Below are 19,488 nucleotides of genomic sequence, written 5' to 3'. Positions count from 1 at the left end.
CTGAAACTAATCCTACTGCCTTGAATCATATTCAGATACTGTTGAGATGATTTAAAGGGCTGCCATTCTTCACAAATGCTTCAATGAAATCCATATTGTCACTGTTAACTGATGCGCAAGAACACAGGAAGTATTTGATAACATCACTCAAGAGTTAACTTGCAACTAATACAACTGGAGGAAACAGAGACAGTAACAAAAATTCTGAAACCAAAACATTTCCCAAACAGCTACCTTACAAATGAGTCTGATTAATTCCTTCATTTTATATGAGGCTATATTTACCAAGCATCTATTTTAGCACAGAGGTTAACAAAAGGAAATATTGACACCGGATGTAGTGATGGCCAAGAATATAGATGATTTTAAGTGGGTACTAGACAGATTAATGGACAATAGGTCCATCAATAGGTCCATGGTTAATGGACAGATTAATGGACAATAGGTCTATGGTTACTACTAGGGCACCTCCATAGTCAAAAGCAGAACACCTCTAAAAACCACTGCTAGGAGGCAACATTAGTGGAAAGCCTTGGCCTCTGTGCTCAGTCCTCCAGGGCAACTGAATGGCTGCTGTGTGAAATAGGATGCTGGACCCGATGGATCACTGGTTCTAATCCATCAAGAGCTCTTATGTTTGGTCCTGAATAATACTTAATAGTGAAATTCTCAACAGTTCATTCTGGTTGCAGGAAAAGAGACTGCCTCTGCCTGATGAGGGAGTGATTAACACAGATTACTGTGACATTGCAAGGTAGCCACGATACAGACATAAAAGAGCTAGTGCAAATTTATTTTTAATTTAATTAAGATGCCAACTTAACCAGTTTTTGAACTTTTCACACTCCCTGTCTTGTGGGAGATCTCCCAGAAGTCAGGAAGACACGGTTCACATAACACATTAAACAGAATTCAATTTCTTGAATGGACTATTTTTATGAATTAATGCGAGTAATGTAGCTTGTGTGCTACGTCTCGGGAAAAAAATAGCTAAAGCAGAAAACATATTGAGTGCCAAGATCCAGTGCCAAGGAACTACAGGCATTTGTGGTTAAAGGAGTCTATCCCACATTCATTTTCTCAACATCTTGGAATCAATGGTGGAAAAGATTAACTGAGCTGGCTAAAATTAGTCATGGGCCTTCTACCAATAGCTGCGTCCATCATGTAGGAAACAGCACAAAAAGGTACAAGAGATAAGGCCATTTTCATTAGGACACACCCACTGTAGCTGCTTTTAATTGTATATGCCTCCTATCAACACCCCTTCTTGTAAATGTTAATGGCTTTTTAAAAGTTCCCTGTGTTTAAAATACACTTTGCAGTTCACACAAACAAGTGTCTAGTTGCCTATTTAAAGCTCTAGATCAGGAGTGGACAATTACCTCAGACCTGCCTTCCAAGGTAGTTTTATTTGGACCTTGGCAGCCATATCAAATTTTAATCAAGGTGTGGCATGGGAAAAACATCTATTAATAGTTCCACTTTTAAGGAAGAGGAAAAATGGACTTCAAATTGCAAGCAAGATATTTTACACTCTTTCACAACCCACAACATGTACGTAACACAGAAGAGTACGTATCTGTAAGTAAAGCTATTCCAGAATCAATGAGTTTCCCCCAACTCAAAGCCTTTCTGGTGGAGAGCACTCTTTCACAACCCACAACATGTACGTAACACAGAAGAGTACGTATCTGTAAGTAAAGCTATTCCAGAATCAATGAGTTTCCCCCAACTCAAAGCCTTTCTGGTGGAGAGCATCAGCTTTACTGGGGAGACTGAGCAGTCAGCCTGAAATATATCAAAAACAACAATGACCCAAAAGGGAGAGGAAGAACGGAGAAGTTCCCATAGACGTTAACTATTACCACTCCAATCCAGATCATGACCACTGGCAGTTTGGGTCTTTGCTTAAGAATGGAACAATCCCAAAATAGACTGCTCTTTTGTCTGGCAGTTCTTACAGGACACAAATCTGGAACCTGATCAGCTGTTATTCTCTATTGCTGATCCAACAGTTTCTCTTATTGTGCTTTCCCCCACCCCATGAAAAAGATTCCTTAAGTGGTTTTCGGTCGACTAAAAGATGGAAAACATGTACCAGGCAGGATAGGTCTCATCCTAAGTTCCTCTCACAATACTTTTTATAAGAATATGAACAGATTTTCACTGATTGTGACCAGTTTGGGTGAGAGGGTAATGAACATAAGAACATAAGAGAAGCCATGTTAGATCAGGCCAATGGCCCATCCAGTCCAACATTCTGTGTCACACAGCGGCCAAATATATATATATATACACACACACACACACACACACACACTGTGGCTAATAGCCACTGATGGACCTCTGCTCCATATTTTTATCTAACCCCTTCTTGAAGGTGGCTATGCTTGTGGACGCCACCACCTCCTGTGGCAGTGAATTCCACATGTTAATCACCCTTTGGGTGAAGAAGTACTTCCTTTTATCCGTTTTAACCTGTCTGCTCAGCAATTTCATCGAATGCCCACGAGTTCTTGTATTGTGAGAAAGGGAGAAAAGTACTTCTTTCTCTACTTTCTCCATCCCATGCATTATCTTGTAAACTTCTATCATGTCACCCCTCAGTCGACGTTTCTCCAAGCTAAAGAGCCCTAGGCGTTTCAACCTTTCTTCATAGGGAAGGTGTTCCAGCCCTTTAATCATTTTAGTTGCCCTTTTCTGAACTTTCTCCAATGCTATAATATCCTTTTTGAGGTGCGGCGACCAGAACTGCACACAGTACTCCAAATGAGACCGCACCATCGATTTATACAGAGGCATTATGATACTGGCTGATTTGTTTTCAATTCCCTTCCTAATAATTCCCAGCATGGCGTTGGCCTTTTTTATTGCAAACGCACACTGTCTTGACATTTTCAGTGAATTATCTACCATGACCCCAAGATCTCACTCTTGGTCTGTCTCTGCCAGTTCACACCCCATCAACTTGTATTTGTAGCTGGGATTCTTGGCCCCAATGTGCATTACTTTGCACTTGGCCACATTGAACCGCATCTGCCACGTTGACGCCCACTCACCCAGCCTCAACAGATCCCTTTGGAGTTCCTCACAATCCTCTCTGGTTCTCACCACCCTGAACAATTTAGTGTCATCCGCAAATTTGGCCACTTCACTGCTCACTCCCAACTCTAAATCATTTATGAACAAGTTAAAGAGGATGGGACCCAGTACCGAGCCCTGCGGCACCCCACTGCTTACCGTCCTCCACTGCGAAGACTGCCCATTTATACTCACTCTCTGCTTCCTATTACTCAGCCAGTTTTTGATCCACAAGAGGACCTGTCCTTTTACTCCATGACTCTCAAGCTTTCTAAGGAGCCTTTGATGAGGAGCTTTATCAAAAGCTTTCTGGAAGTCAAGGTAAACAACATCTATCGGGTCTCCTTTGTCCACATGTTTGTTCACCCCCTCAAAGAAATGTAACAGGTTAGTGAGGCAAGATCTTCCCTTGCAGAACCCATGCTGAGTCTTCCTCAATAACCCGTGTTCATCAATGTGCCTACTCATTCTGTCCTTGATAATGGTTTCTACCAACTTTCCCGGTATTGAAGTCAGACTGACTGGCCTGTAATTTCCCGGATCTCCTCTGGAACCCTTTTTAAAGATGGGGGTGACATTTGCTACCTTCCAGTCCTCAGGAACGGAGGCAGATTTCAATGAAAGATTACAGATTTTTGTTAGAAGATCCACAAGTTCAACTTTGAGTTCTTTCAGAACTCTCGGATGTATGCCATCCGGACCCGGTGACTTATTAGTTTTTAATTTGTCTATTAGTTGTAGGACCTCCTCTTTTGTCACCTCAATCTGACTCAGGTCTTTCAACACCCCTTCCAATATTAGTGGTTCTGGGGCGGGCAAACACTTCTCATCTTCCACGGTGAAGACGGAGGCAAAAAATGCATTCAGCTTCTCAGCCATTTCCCCATCCTCCTTCAGTAATCCTTTTATTTATGCATTTTCATTACTTTATGTGGCTGTGAAGGACTCATTTTCTCCAGTCACAGTCACGCCTCAGGATGTGAACTGTAATAAAAATGTGGGTTTTGGGGAGGGAATAGTTTATGCTGCATCCTAATTGTATTATATCCATCTTCAACATGAAGACCACAAGCACAGTTATTCATAGCATTGTATCAAATGATTTTAAACAACATATTGCATTATCTGAGGAAATTAGGAGAGGATACACATACTTTCTTGTCCTTTAACTCAAAGAATGGAAAATATTGTATAAATTAGCCCAGGTACCCATTCCAATGCAATGCAAATAATAGAAACTGCTTTTGATTGTGTGGCAGAAAACTGGGTATATAAATATTCCAGTATTCCATAAAGAACTATTTTGTTCTTCTTCTGCCTTGTATTTGGCAGGAGGCACCTACCCTTCCCCTCTTATCTGCTCCTCAATTAGAAGCAATTAGAAATAACTTGGATTGGTGGGTACCATTACTTGCTATGTTATTCATTTATGTTAACAACTCAGGACACAACTCCACATCATGGCAAGAGGGCATCATTGTCCCAATTTATAAAACTGGCTCTAGGGTTGAGTCAGCAAATTATCACCTTTTCTGGACCAATTGTAAGACTGGGTGCAGCAGTCTAATATTCTTGGTCCAGAGCAAATTGGTTTCCAGCTAGGCCACAGTACTTTAGATCACTGTGCAGCTCTCACTCATTTAGCCTATAAATATTTGTTCCCTAGAGAAGTTCCTTTTTGCTGCTTTTATGTATTTAAAGGCAGCATTTGACCCTGTACCTAGAAGGTATCTCTGGGGGAAATTAAAGGGAAATCTATAGATGGTCACATTCTATGGCTTATTAGTCTTCTTTATACAAACACATCCACCCAGATATGTTGCACTTGATGGACAGCTCTCTGAGAGGAGGAGGAGGAGGAGGAGGAGGGGAAGGAGGAGGGGAAGGAGGAGGGGAAGGAGGAGGGGGAGAAGGAGGGGGAGGAGGAGGGGGAGGAGGAGGGGGAGGAGGAGGGGGAGGAGGAGGGGGGAGGAGGGGGGAGGAGGGGGGAGGAGGGGGAGGGGGAGGGGGAGGAGGAGGAGGAGGAGGGGAGAAGGAGGGGGGAGGAGGGGGGGGAGGGGGAGGAGGAGGAGAAGGAGGAGGAGGAGGAGGAGGAGGAGGGGGAGAAGGAGGGGGGGAGGGGGAGGAGGAGAAGGAGAAGGAGAAGGAGAAGGAGAAGGAGAAGGAGGAGGAGGAGGAGGAGAAGGAGGAGAAGGAGGAGAAGGAGGAGAAGGAGGAGAAGGAGGAGGAGGAGGAGGAGGAGGAGAAGGAGAAGGAGAAGGAGGAGAAGGAGGAGAAGGAGGAGAAGGAGGAGAAGGAGGAGAAGGAGGAGGAGGAGGAGGAGGAGGAGGAGGAGGAGGAGAAGGAGAAGGAGAAGGAGAAGGAGAAGGAGAAGGAGAAGGAGAAGGAGAAGGAGAAGGAGAAGGAGAAGGAGAAGGAGAAGGAGAAGGAGAAGGAGAAGGAGAAGGAGAAGAAGAAGAAGAAGAAGAAGAAGAAGAAGAAGAAGAAGAAGAAGAAATTGGATTTATATCCCGCCCTCCACTCCGAAGAGTCTCAGAGCGGCTCACAATCTCCTCTACCTTCCTTCCCCACAACAGACACCCTGTGAGGTGGGTGGGGCTGGAGAGGGCTCTCACAGCAGCTGCCCCTTCAAGGACAACCTCTGCCAGGGCTATGGCTGACCCAAGGCCATTCCAGCAGGTGCAAGTGGAGGAGTGGGGAATCAAACCGGGTTCTCCCAGATAAGAGTCCGCACACTTAACCACTACACCAACTGGCTCTCCACCAAACTGGAGGATCAAGTGAAGCTGTCTATTGGCTCCTTTGCATTTTAATTAATATTTAAAAGATCTACTGAGCACCTAAGAACCAGTTTCGTGTAGTTAGGAGTGGTTAGGAGCGGTTAGGAGCAAGGACTTTAAACTTGGAGAACTGGGTTTGATTCTCTACTCCTCCACATGCACCTGTTGGTGTAACTTTGGGTCAGTCACAAGCAATGTTCCCTCTAAACTGCAGAGTCTTGTGAGCTAAAGTTCTACTTTGTGAGCTACTGGCATTAAAGTTGTGAGCTACAACTAAATTAGTGTACTCTGGGATCATCCTTCCTGAGCGAAGACAAAAATGTGTGAGCTGGAAGCTAAAAACCTGTGAGCTAGCTCACGCTAACTCAGCTTAGAGGAAACACTGGTCACAAGTTCTCTCAGAGCTGTTCCCTCAAGAGCAGCTCTCTCAGAGCTTTCTCAGCACCACCTACCTCAGGGTGTCTGTTGTGGGGAGAGGAAAGGAAAGCAAATGGTAAGCTGAGGAGTGTAGGGCAGGTTATAAATACCACTACCACCCTTCCTCCTCCTTCTCCAGAGACACCAATGTTGCCTTTTCATCTTAGCTAAGCAACCCATTTCAATTTTGTTATATGAGGATGGTGCTCTTTTGCTTTCTAGAACTAGAGTTGGTTTTAGGAACTTGTGATCACCAGTTATTCTAAATCCAAGGTCTTGGTCTTTAGAAAGACTCCATCTAATACCAACATTCCCTGGGTCCTAATGATCATGAAATTGATCAGGTAAAAACTACAAGTATTTGAGTGTTTGGTTCCCCTTTAATCTAAATTGGGATCATCATAGGCAAAAAGCTTAATCAAGTTTTAGGAGTGATAAAAGCAACATTCACTTCTATTATACGGAGGGTGCTCAGTACTTTCCAGTAGCACTACAGGTTTTTAAAACTTGAGCCCTTGCCCAGTTTCTCTATGGTGTTCCAATTTGAATCATGGTGGTTAATTAGTCAGTGGATGATAATTCCTTCCTTTATGGATAGAGAGGGCCTCCCTTCATATATTGCCACCCTGGCAGTCAGGCTACAGAAAGGCATTAAACCAGCTGAACCACTAACATGGCTCCATTCTTTAAATTTTAGAGTTAACATCTTGTATGCTGTTCCAACAGATGGTCTCTGGTATCTCTTGAGCTGAGATTCAGCTTATAGCTCTTGGTTCAGGACACTAGATGATAAGTTTTCACAGCTAGGTGTCACACCTGAAGATATTGGCTCCTTAAATCCTCTGGACCTCAGGAAAAGACAAGCACATCTAATAACTGAGCTCAATTTTATTGAAAGCTCTACGGTTTTAGCTAGAAAATATATTTAACTTAGGAAAATGCACACACCAACAAAATATAATCATATGAAATCTTTCAGTATGAAACAATTCATCATTTAGACAGAACAGATTTCTGCTAAAAAGGGAATTTGGATTCAAGTACACTTAATGTTGCTCCCTCCAGGCAAGGAAGTTTTAAAAATATTTCTACTCTTTGTACTTTCATGCCATGGGATGCATTACTCTTACTATACCCCTTCAAATTTTCTCAAGCACAAAGCACCTGTGCTTCCCATGGACTTCATCAGGAAACAAAGTCTTATTTCCAGACAAGCTTTAAATTAAGAAAAGCATTTGCTTTCAATTTGAAATATATGGAACTCATCTCCACAATGGAACCCTTTTTAACTTCATCTTCTGGCTCAGTATATGGAATTGAACTAAATACAGAAGTGGAAATAAGGTGCTGTAAATCTATTTAGAGCTTCATGAGAGGGTGGAGGATATTTCCTCATCTGATTCAAAGAATGTAACATGAGTAAATTTTGTATTGCCATTTTCAGTTCTGTGGCTGCTCACACCCCTTCTGCCCAACCACACCACTTCCCTGGGGAATGGAAAAGGTCTTTCCTCAGATAATTCCAACAGCTGAATCATAGACAGGGCACAGAGAGGGACAGATGTAAACTGAACCGACTGTGAGGGAATCATTGCTAGCTAACGAAAATCCACTTTGATATCAAACTGTTGTGTTGCTTCAAACAAGTTTGGTACTCCAATCCTAGCATTTAGAAAAGTTATCACATTTAATGTGACTGGGAAATACATAATGAAGCACAAAGAAGATTAAAAAAATTATTACCTCTGCTTTTAAATGCCAAATCTGAGTCCAAGATTTTACACAATATAATGATTTAACTTGATGCTATGAAGATTCACCCTGTCACTGTGCTGGGATTTCTAAATGTAATATAAACAACTGCTTATTCATCTTCCATTTAAGAATGCAAATGTTTTCTACAAGCAGCATTTTCCTGTTATCATAACTGAAGCTTCAGGAATCTAAGGTTGTAGAGTTAAAGTATATTTAAAATCATAAGCACTTACCACAGTGGGGTTACCGCTGCTTATCAACTGGCTGACTTCATGAAAAATGCTCTTGCAGTCAATTGATTTGTCTAATGATCCTCGTTTCACTATTACTGCTACTGCTAATAATATCTGTTCCCGTACATACTTCTGGAGGCTGTAAATAACAATTCAAAATATTAAATCTTTAGTCTCAGCAGTGAGCCAGACACCCTCTTCATTTATGCTTTATAAAAGTACCTACAGTACTAAACAGAGAAGCACATGAAGCTGCCTTATGATGAAGCAGACCTTTGATCCATCAAAGTCAGTACTGTTTACTCAGACCAGCAGCAACTCACAGGGTGTCTGTTGCGGGGGAAGAAGATAAAGGAGATTGTAAGCCGCTCTGAGTCTCTGATTCAGAGAGAAGGGCAGGGTATAAATCTGCAATTCTTCTTCTTCTCTCCAGGGTCTCAGGCTCAGGTCTTTGCCATTACCTCCTACCTGATCTTTTAAACTGGAGATGCCAGGGACTGAACCTGGGACCTTCTGCTAGTCTGTATTCTAGAAAACACCAGATATCTCCCTTGTACAATGAAAACAATGTACTTAATATCTCCAACACATAAATAATACACAAAACACTAGTATTACTTATGAGAAGAATTCAAAATGTTATCTCACACACACACAGTTGCCAATAAATACAATATCCAGAATAACATAAACCAAACCACTAAATTCCATTACAGTTCCAGGCTTCCAAGGAATATGTAAAGACTTATACAACACTCAAAGGTGATATATTCTCCAACTGTGCATAAAGTATGTTCTCAATGGAATTTCGATCGTTATATTTCCTGTTTCAATTAGTATCTTTGCCAAGAGATGAACATATGAAGAATTTAAGCCTTTACTCTGAGGCTAAACCATATGTCAGCTTCAAAAATATTTATTTTAATATTTCTTATCTCTGGAGCCTTACAGCCTCTGTAATATTTACGACTCAGTGGTACATACTTCCTGCTGGGCCAGTAGCTCTCAATTCTGTATTCCAGGCACATACATAGCATACTGAAATATTACCACTGTTGGATTCATAGAAGCACACAAGACCAACTCCATTTGCAAGAATTCAGCATCTTGGTTGAATTGTTTGTGATGGCCACTACTTTGAACTTGATCCTCTAGTGCAGCAACTGTAACACGCTACTGATTTAACACTTCGAAGGGCAGCCAACAAACTGAATTTAATAAACAAACAGTGGCTTACATTGGTACAAATATATAATTATAAATTAAATGCAATACCTTAAACTTATTCAGGAAAAGATTCTCTAGCTATGATGGGGAGGGATGCCTGGCTACTGTGTCCTCTGATCTCACAGCTGGAGTTGATCCAAATACAAGGATATTTGAAAGATGTTTCTTTTACACCATTATGTGATAGCCAGCTTCTTCAATTGGAAGGCCTGGACCCCTTCTGTTTAAGCGGTTTGGGGCCTGAACCCTGGTTGCCCCAAGCATCACTGCTATTTGGAAGTTTCAGGCTGAAAAACCTGGCAGACCCAGAGAATGAAATCAAGATGCCACAGAGTTGCTCAGGGAGGAAAACTGCCTAGACCAAACTAGTGCGTGAGACTTCTGTGCCATTTCCAGCCTGGGATGGGATGGGACAGAGTTTGAAGAAACAGACTACAGAGAGGTCATGAGACATCAGTTGGCTTTGTTAGACCATTATAACAACAGACTGCAATATCTTGAAAGAGTACTGTTGTGTGAGCACATTTTAGAAGTGGCTACATGGTGAAGTCCTTCAGTTCCCAGAAATCCTGCAGTGTTCCTACATCTACAAATTGGTGACTTCTCCAAGTAGCACAGACAGCCTGCAGAAGCTGAACAATATCTCTTTGCATTTGTACCCTATATTAGATTTCAGTATTGTATAAATATGTAGACTATCTTCCACATGCATGATTAATGAAATTAAGATGCTAGTAAACATTAAAAGGCTACATATTTTATACATAGGAGTAACCACAAGGGAACAAAGGGTCTACTGGGGAAAAATAAGATAGCTGTCAATTGAATAGATGATTCTTTTGCCTAATACTTTATCATAAAACATTTGTTAATCTTTCCTGCCATTACCAAGTGGCATTGGTGTTCTACTGTAATGGAATATGGCTACATACAAAAAAGTGACTTATCCTGAATAAAATTAGGTTGTGTAAACTATGACAGACCCTGTCCACTTCCCTCCCTCAAAGGTTAAGTTTTCCCTCCATTTTTCTGTACCTTCACTGACTGAGTGTGTTTTCTTCTTCCCTGAAGCAGCTTTGGCTGTCTTACCCTGTGTCAGTAATATATACTGACTATTTGCTTAAGTCTGAAATTTGAGGGAAGGGATAGGTTCGCCCTTAACCCCTGAAAATGGCACTTAAGACACTTTTAAAATTCAAAATAACAAATGGTTTTACTTAACACTGAGGAGGAAGATCAGGTGAAATCAAGGATTGAAAATATTGAGGTAACAGTAGTACAAGCACAAACTTTAGTTCTTGTATTTCAGGCTAATAAGAGGTTCTTAAATTACCGGTATATTAGATCTTTCTAATGAGAGGCTTTTGTTCCAGTGCTTTCCACAACACTTTAATATAGAGGAGTTGAACTCATTTGTTACAAGGGTGGATCTGACATAAATGTCACTTTGTTGGAATGGGCCATGTGTGCCATAAAACATAACACCGGGTACCAGAGATATAAACTGTATAAAGGACAGCAGTTTGTAAGCTCCACGTTGGTGTGTCCTCACTGCAAAACTTCATGGGCTGGGAGGGGGTATAGAGGAAAACCCACATGGATAGACAGAATTGCCAGTGGATGCGGCACTGGGCAGATGCCCCCATGCTGCTTGACAGCTGCAGATGAAGTTGTTCCACTGTGCCGAAGCCACACTCCTCTCCCTGAGCAGTCTTCTATTCCCTCCCTTGCACCTGTTGCTCGCAGGCCACATAAGAGCCCTGGACGGGCTGGTTCTGGCCCTCAGGCCTTATGTTTGACACCCTTGCTCTAATACACTTTATTGGTATAAATGTTGACTCTTTTGGTTCCCTGAAAAGTGGTACCCTCTTCCCAGTACTTGGAACACAATACTCTTCTTGAGTTGTTAACAGACTTTTAGGACTCTAAAGGCAGTTTCTAATCACACCAGACCAGAGATCTCTGTTGTCCTCAAAGATAAGTCTCCCAGTTTGACTGGGTAGGGATTCTTCTTCTTTCTCTAGAAAATCTATCCCCTTTCCTTTGGCCTGAATGGGAGTCTTCTCTACTACCCAAATCCTTGCCAACTTTCTCTCAGTTCTCAGTCTGCATTCAAACTGCTCTCAGCTAATGCTGAATTCAGACTGTATTCAGTTCATAGCTGAAATCTGACTTTGTCAGCACTAAATCCTTTTCTGTCAGGGCTATTTCCAGATGGTCTTAGTACATGTCTCTTAGTTAAGGCAGGAATCTCATTCACTCTCCTCAGCATATAGCTTCCACCAGACCTTTTTTTCTACTCAGCTGAAGCTGACCAATCAGATTGCCTGGAGCAACCTATTACTCAAGGCTCTCTAGCTTTGTGAAGAATTGACCTTTCACAGTCCTGTAGCTGTCTATGCAGCTCTTTTAAGCCTCTTAAAAAGTACAGTCAGTCACAGTAGCTAAAGTCATACTCCAGCAGATGCATGGAATCCCCATTTGGGAGAAATGAAGTGTATAAATGCAGTAAAAAAAAATCACATGAATAGCCATACAAAGAATAAAATTTAATCCAGAGTTTTATCTCTGAGATATTATGCAATGTATGCTTACTGCAGAACAAGACCCACTGAATACAGTGGGATTTACTTATAAGTAAACATGCAAAGGACTGGGCTGCATCACTTACTACATTGTGTATAAAATATTTCTTCAGTTCTCCTTCTGTACTCCCCATTTTTATATATTTGGAATTGCTAACTGGTTATGGTATTGCATTATTTATGACAACTTACATTTTTTGTTATTTCCTCCTTTGCAGACTTCCAAGTGTTATGATTCAACAGATCACTGTAATTTGGGGGAATTCATAACCATGACTGACAGTAGCTCTATGATGCTCTCCAGTTCAAAATATGGATGTAAAATTAAACACAAAGCAAGTTTGCTTTCTTGAATAATCTGAGATGCTTAGGCTGTTTAAATTGTACTTTTTTGAAAGTGAGTTCAATTCAGATCAGTAGGACTCCTTCTAATGTTTTCCAGCATCTCTTCAATTTATAAAATAAAGCTGCATGATTCTACTAAACTCTTTTAGCTGTAATGATATGGGCACAGGTCATAAACTATGTAATTTTTCCCCTGTGGAGCTAGACTGCCTGGTCTCAAATTACCAAAAGATGAACCTGTTTACTTTAGAAGGGAAATAAATTTCAGTGCCAAATTTAGGACACTAACATTTGAACTTAATATCTTCAAAAGCATAGAAGCACTGCAACTGGAATTTAAAAATAAAATGAGAAAACTTGCAGAAACTTCACAGACATGAGCAGAGATTAGGGATGGGCACAAACTGCATGTTTGTGGTTTGGTTCAGCTCATGGTTTGTAGCTGAACCATGAAGTGAACCATGAATCCATATGAATCAGAAGGTTGATTTCTGAATTTATCTAGTTTGTATTGGTTCATGAGCTATTTACAGCTTTAATCCCTGCTTTCTGCTCTCCATGGTTTTCACAGGAAGCAGAAAGCAGGGGTTACCAAACAGCTGAATGATGGCTCAGAGCCATTTAAACCCTATTCTCTGCTCCCCGTAGCTTTTCGTGGGGAGCAGAAGCAGGGGTTTTCACTCCCCACAAAAAGCTGTAGGAAACAGAAACCAGGGATTTCCAAACAGCTGAGCAGGGGCAAATGGCTCTGAGCCATTTAAACTCTACTTCTTGCAGCTTTTCATAGAAAGTAGGGTTTAAATGGCTCGAGCCATTTAAACCAAACAGTTGAGAATCGCTGCTCAGCTGTTTAGAAACCCCTGCTTCCTGCGAAATGCAGCAAGGAGCAGAAAACAGCAGTTATAAATGGCTCAGAGCCATTTAGATCAAACAGCTGAGCAGTGGAGAGCTGTTTTTGTGAAAGTTTGTAGCAGTTCTTCAGTCGGCAAACATCACTTAGCCAACAATGGACCAGCCCAAATTCATCAGCTGGTTCATGTCCATCCCTAGCAGAGAGATTACGTAAATGAAATTTTGATGACTGAATGTTTAAAATGTTGAATAACTAACTGTGAATAACTAATTAGAGCAGAGATGACTGGGTTTCTCAAAGCTCTTTTCTCTGTTCTTTACTATATTCTACCAGTTCTCTCCTTTGCTCACAACTTTCCAGAGGCTGGCCATTCTTCAGGAGAGGTTTATGTCACATCCTCTGTCTAAGTTTTGACCCATTTGCTGGTCACTGAATATTTTTCCATTGGAAAAAAGAAATGAGGTTAAAAATGCAAAAAGATTTAGAAAATCTGATTTATAGGTCTTATGAGGAAGTTCACATTAAAAATTCACCATTTATTAGCATCTATGAAACAGAAGCATATCACTGGAATAGTTTCCATATGAATAAATAAATGAAAGAACAAAACAGTAGATAAGTCCCACCTTTAAGACCAAGTTTTATTCAGAATGTAAGATTTCATATGCTCTAAGGCAGGGGTCCTCAAACTTTTTAAATAGGGGGCCAGTTCACTGTCCCTCAGACTGTTGGAGGGCCGGACTGCCATTACTGTACAAGGCCGCGGGCCGTCAGTTCTCCGTCTTCTGCATCTCTCTCCCTTCCCCACACCACACACCCCGGCCTGGGAACTCACCTCACCTCGGTATCACCTCACACTCTGTCTCCGTCGCCTCAGCCCAGTGCCGGAAGTGTGCATTGCTAACGCAATTTTAGGTCGAACGTCACTTCCGGTCTGATTTTGCCATAACCCGGCGGGCCGCATAAACGTCCTCAGCGGGCCGCATCTGGCCCACGGGCCGTAGTTTGAGGACCCCTGCTCTAAGGCTTCTAAGCAGACTTCAGAGCACACAAAAGCTTACATTCTGAATAAAACTTAGTTGGTTTTAAAGGTGCAACTTGTCTATTGCTTCAGACTAACACGGCTGCCCACTTGGATCTATCTAAATAAGTGAAAAACATTGCTGGAGCTGCATACAAACATTTTGACAATACCACGTACTTACTTAGGCCTTTGTAAGACATACGTTAAAAGGAATGTTCGCAGTGATTCAATACTACTTTTCTCCAACAGAATCCATTCTCGTACAACAGCTTCCATAATTGCTGTGGCGGCTTGAAAAAGGACATAGTCCACTTTACTCGTTTCTGTCAGAGAAACCCAAGAGTGTAAGTCCACAATTTATAACAAGTAACCTTAAAGGCATTTTTCACACAAATATATACCAAGATAAGTAGTCAAGCCACACAATAAACATGTCAAAGAATTATTCCCAAAATGTGGAGGTATATGGCTACCATATTGTCAAAATATTTTGGATACTCCTTGCCTACTAAGTCAGAAAGTCATTCTCAGGAATCAAAAATGTTCTTCCATTCCAATCACATAGCGTCTCTCCCACAGAAGTTGGGGAAGTGTGGTGGGCGTTGCTGACTTCTGTTCTCTTCCTTAGAGGGCTACAGTCACTTCTGGCTAGCAAATGTAGGAAAAATAGTTCTTCAAGGCACGAGACACCATTTATACATACCATACACATTATATGTCTCTCTCCAGGGGTTATTCTACCAATCTTCCCCTTAACACATACTAGATATTTATGAATAGTGAACCTTTTAGTCAGCCTCTATGCTCAATAAAACTATAAATTAAAAGTATAAATCTAACAGCACCCAGTTATTAATAAAATGGAACAGCACAGTGTGGCACTATCACGGAGGTCATGTAGAACTGTGTGCAGTGATCTGGACTCATGCTTATCGCTTGGTGGGGTAAGGTATAACAGTAAACATTTCACCAGTCAAAAAAGATCTGGTAAATTTACCAGTTAAATAACAATCAAGTATTTTAAACTTTATTTTAGGAAATGAAATTAATAGAGCAAATCAACTAACAGCAGGCACTGCTCTGACTTGGATGGCCCAAGCTAGCCCTATCTGGGTAGATCTCAGAAGCTAGGCAGCATCAGCCCTGGTTAGTACTTGCAGGGGAGACCACCAAGGAAGTCTGGGGTTACTATGCAGAGCGGGGCAACGGCAAACCACCACTAAATGTCTCTTGCTTTGAAAACTCTATGGGGTCACCATAAATTGGCTGCAATTTGATGGCAAAACAAAACAAACAGTGAATATTAAAAACTAAAGTCAGTTTTCAAAGGCAAGCAAGCAAGCAGCAGGCCAATTCTTTCCATTAGGAGATGCTCACTGTTGGAGCACATAGATGTTCTTTACTATATTCTGCTTGGTTTATCCCTGTGTTGGGCAGTGCTGGGGGGAGGGGAAAGCTGCCTCTCTCCTATTCTGGCAGACACCATAACATAACACAAAAACAAAGGTGCAGTTTGCATAGTAGCATTCCCGGCTTTAGGAAATATTTGGCAATACTTAACTATGGTCAAAGAATAGGCAGGCAACTGACAGGGCTGGCCAGTTGATGCTCATGCCAATGCTAGGAAGTTGAGCCCTTAAACCCCCAAGTTTTTAATTTTGGAGAATCATTCGCTTTTTGATCTCTGACTCGAAAGCTGGAAAAGCCAGCCAACTGATCTGCCAGTGAAGCAGGACTTAATGTGTCCAGCCCTTGGGGTAAGCAAGTCACATGCCTTAATAGGATGCGGCACCTGCCTTAGCAATTGGCCAAGTATTTAAAAATACACATTGGGACTTACCTAAAATATGCTTGCAGACAGCAAATGGCGATTTTGATTTTCTAAACGATAAGAATATGTGTTCAGCATGCTGACGTTGTTCATTATTGACCATGGACGGTGGTGCCTAAGAGAAGAAATGAATATGTCTTTTAATCACGGAATCCAGAAAAGTGACGTTTCTATTGGAAATCATATGTAAAGTTCCATGAAGTGCTTATTCTCACGTATAGGAAGCTGACTATACTTAACAGCAAAGTCACCCCTCCCCTTTATATTCCAGTATTTTGGAATAGTCGAAAATGGCAGTCAATTCTTTAAATCAGTATGAGTTGGAAGGAGCTATAAGGGACCACTTGCTGCCACAAGGTTGACCCATCCACCTGATCAGCCTATTGAAGCTACCCAAAGGGAAGAAGAGAAGAGAGCAGGAGTGCTGCCAGAAGAAGCTTATGATGCATACATCTTGAGACCACAATATCTTTGCAAATCTGAGCACAGGGGAAAAATTTTTCCCACCCCCAAAATACATTAGAGCAAGGTAACAGCTACAAACTACTAACAAGCCACCTAGGGTTTTTGAGGCAAGAGACGTTCAGAGGTGGTTTGCCATTGCCTCCCTCTGTGTAGCAAACCTGGACTGCCTTGGTGGTTTCCCATCCAAGTACTAATTAGGACTGACTCTGCTTAGCTTCTGATAACTGGCTAGCCTGGCCTATCCGTGTCAGGGTGCTAAAGTAGTACTTGGTGTTTACATATCAAAGCGCTTCTCTGTATTCCACACTGTGGTCCTCTGAAGCAGGCCGGTAAGGTTATTCCTAATTAGAAGATTGGATGATGAAGCTAAGAATGGTGGCTTGCCATATTTCACAGCAAGTCTGTGGTCAAAGAAGGACGTGGATCAGGGCCCTCCCTGTTAACATCTTGGTGTTGGCTACACCATACTGGGACTCAGTCAGATAACATGCATGCATCTACTCCCAAGCTAATTTTTCTCTCTTGGGAAGCTGATGAGGCAGTCTGAGATTTCTGTGATGGCATCTTCTGAGGAACAGAAACTCAAACTCCAGTGTACAGTCTTGCTCTTTTGCAGTTATTGTTATGTGAATGCTTGGACAAGCCAGCAGCAGAGATCTCAAGTATACATACCAAAGAAGGCAACCTTTCTTTTTTGAGGCCCTTTATACTGAACAGTCTGGGGCTCACATACAACCCAACCCTGTTTGGATCAGGTTTTGTAATAAAGCCAAAAGTAGAAAAGCTTCCAAAGGAAATGTTAAAGCACAATAGCATCTAGGCCACATGGCTCTGTGCAGAGATGCGACATGGTGGCTGGAGTGTCAGACAAAAATTTGGGAGAACTGGGTAGGGATTATTATTATTATTATTATTATTATTATTATTATTATTATTATTATTATTATTATTATTATTATTATATCCACTTTGCCACAGAAGTTTGCTGGGTGCCCTTGGGCCTATTCCTCTCTCTCAGTCTAACCTACTCCAACAAAGTTGTTGTGAAGATAAAGCGGAGCAGGAGACAATGATGTTATAAGACACTATGGATCCCCACTAAGCAGAAAAGCAATGCATGTTTTATAAAAAAATGCTTCAAGGAGGCATCTCCAGTTTCATTTCAAAACTGCATAAAGCCTAATGCTAGCAGCAGCCAGAGCCTATTACATCCCTACAAAGTCTTTTAAAAGTAAAACAAAACATGGCAGTCATCCAGTTGTTTTTAAAGCCACAAAGAATGCAAACATACTACCTTCACCCACAACAAAGCTAAACCCACATGTTGCCAATCAGAAGGGTGGGTTCATGAAAAAAGCTGGCAACTATTTTAAAAATATCCACACTTGAGGAAGAGAATGCTGCAAGGTACATACTCTGGGGGGATTCACAGGACATAAGAACCTGGCTATGGCCAGGGCACAGGTTATAAAACACAAAGTTAGACATAACATTAAAGTGCAGTTCCTCCTCTTCCTGGGCAAAGTTATTTTCCTCAGAACAGTATAACAGTCTTATGCTGAGAGAAAACGACTAGATTCAGGCCCTGAAATGCCACTTGGCCACCCCTGCCCTAAGCTGGCTCACCTGTAGCAAACCGCCACAGCTAAATTTTACAACACTCAAGAAATATTGTGCAAGGTGTTAAAGTGTGAGAAACCAAAATCTAGTGATAGCATACTTAGGATGTCAGTGTATCTAAAAATGTATTAATATGGCAATTCTGAGATGCTGAAGATTACAGATATTCATTTGCAAACATTTGAAGGCAGGAATTCAGCAGTGACATACTGCCCTCTAGTGTGATCTATATGTAGCGCTCTACAAATGAAATCTTGCCAATTTGTTCAAGCGTCTTACTGGGGCTTTTTTTTTTAAAAAAAGCAGGAACGCAGTTCCAACTGGCTTGGTGTCAGGGGTGTGGCCTAATATGCAAATGAGTTTCTGCTGGGCTCCTTCTACAAAAGCACTATGCAAAACAATGGTGTTGTCAGGGGTGTGTGGCCTAATATGCAAATGAGTTCCTGCTGGGCTTTTTCTACAAACAAAGCCCTAGTCTTACTTATTGTCTAAATCAGGGGTGGCCAACGGTAGCACTCCAGAAGTTTTTTGCCTACAACTCCCATCAGCCCCAGCCAGCATGGCAAAAAACATCTGGAGAGCTACCATTGGCCACCCCTGGTCTAAATGTTTTGCTACTTTACACATAGTTCTGAAAAATAATATACTGTATTTCAGCCTTGCAAACTAGTTCAGCAGGTGGTCTCTCAGCTTCTGCTTTGCTCATCCGAACTGCTTGTCTTCCCCTCCCCTCTGTGGAATTACTCTATGTACTTGCAGTGAGGATAAAGGCAGCAAATGCCTAGCCTTCTGGTGCAGCGCTCAGTGTTGGAGACTCAAGTTCAAATCCTCACTCTGCCATGAAAGCTTGGGCCACTCATACTCTCCACATAATCTATTAGAAAGGGCTGTTGTGAGGATAAAATGGAGGAGAGGAGAACGATATAAGCTGCTTGGGGTCCCCACTGGAGAGAAAAAGAGGCATATAAATGAAGTAAACAAAACACAGAAGGAATACTGAGCATGGTGTTCTATGTGGCTTCCTTCCAGCCTCAGCCCATAGTTCAAAAGCTTCTTAAGGCTAGAAAAGAGAATGATCCATGTGCAGGTTATAGACCAATGTTATATCAGAAGTCTTAAGCCATTTGGCAGTTGACATATATGTGGAGGAAATCTATGCTTTCCCAGAAAACCTGCCAAGCAGCTATATTGTACTCATGCCATATTTTTATGCCATGCCTATGTGCACTATCTACCACTACAATACATCTTCAGAGTATTATTGCACCA

General features: G+C 41.7%; 1 protein-coding gene across 1 annotated transcript in view; it reads right to left on the bottom strand.

Annotated features, from left to right (window-relative positions):
- The window catches only part of XPO4 (exportin 4), an 85,636-nt gene that overhangs the window by 53,471 nt on the left and 12,677 nt on the right, over positions 1-19,488 (bottom strand). The window contains exons 2-4 of the mRNA XM_060234812.1: positions 16,144-16,249; positions 14,485-14,626; positions 8,270-8,408 (exon numbers count right to left, since the gene is read on the bottom strand). Coding sequence (XP_060090795.1) covers positions 8,270-8,408; positions 14,485-14,626; positions 16,144-16,249 — 387 coding nt within the window. The remainder of the gene's footprint in view (positions 1-8,269; positions 8,409-14,484; positions 14,627-16,143; positions 16,250-19,488) is intronic.

This window comes from Heteronotia binoei, chromosome 3 (assembly GCF_032191835.1).
Source record: "Heteronotia binoei isolate CCM8104 ecotype False Entrance Well chromosome 3, APGP_CSIRO_Hbin_v1, whole genome shotgun sequence".
Classification (NCBI taxonomy): Eukaryota; Metazoa; Chordata; class Lepidosauria; order Squamata; family Gekkonidae; genus Heteronotia; species Heteronotia binoei.
This window is presented reverse-complemented; position numbering and strand designations above follow the sequence as displayed.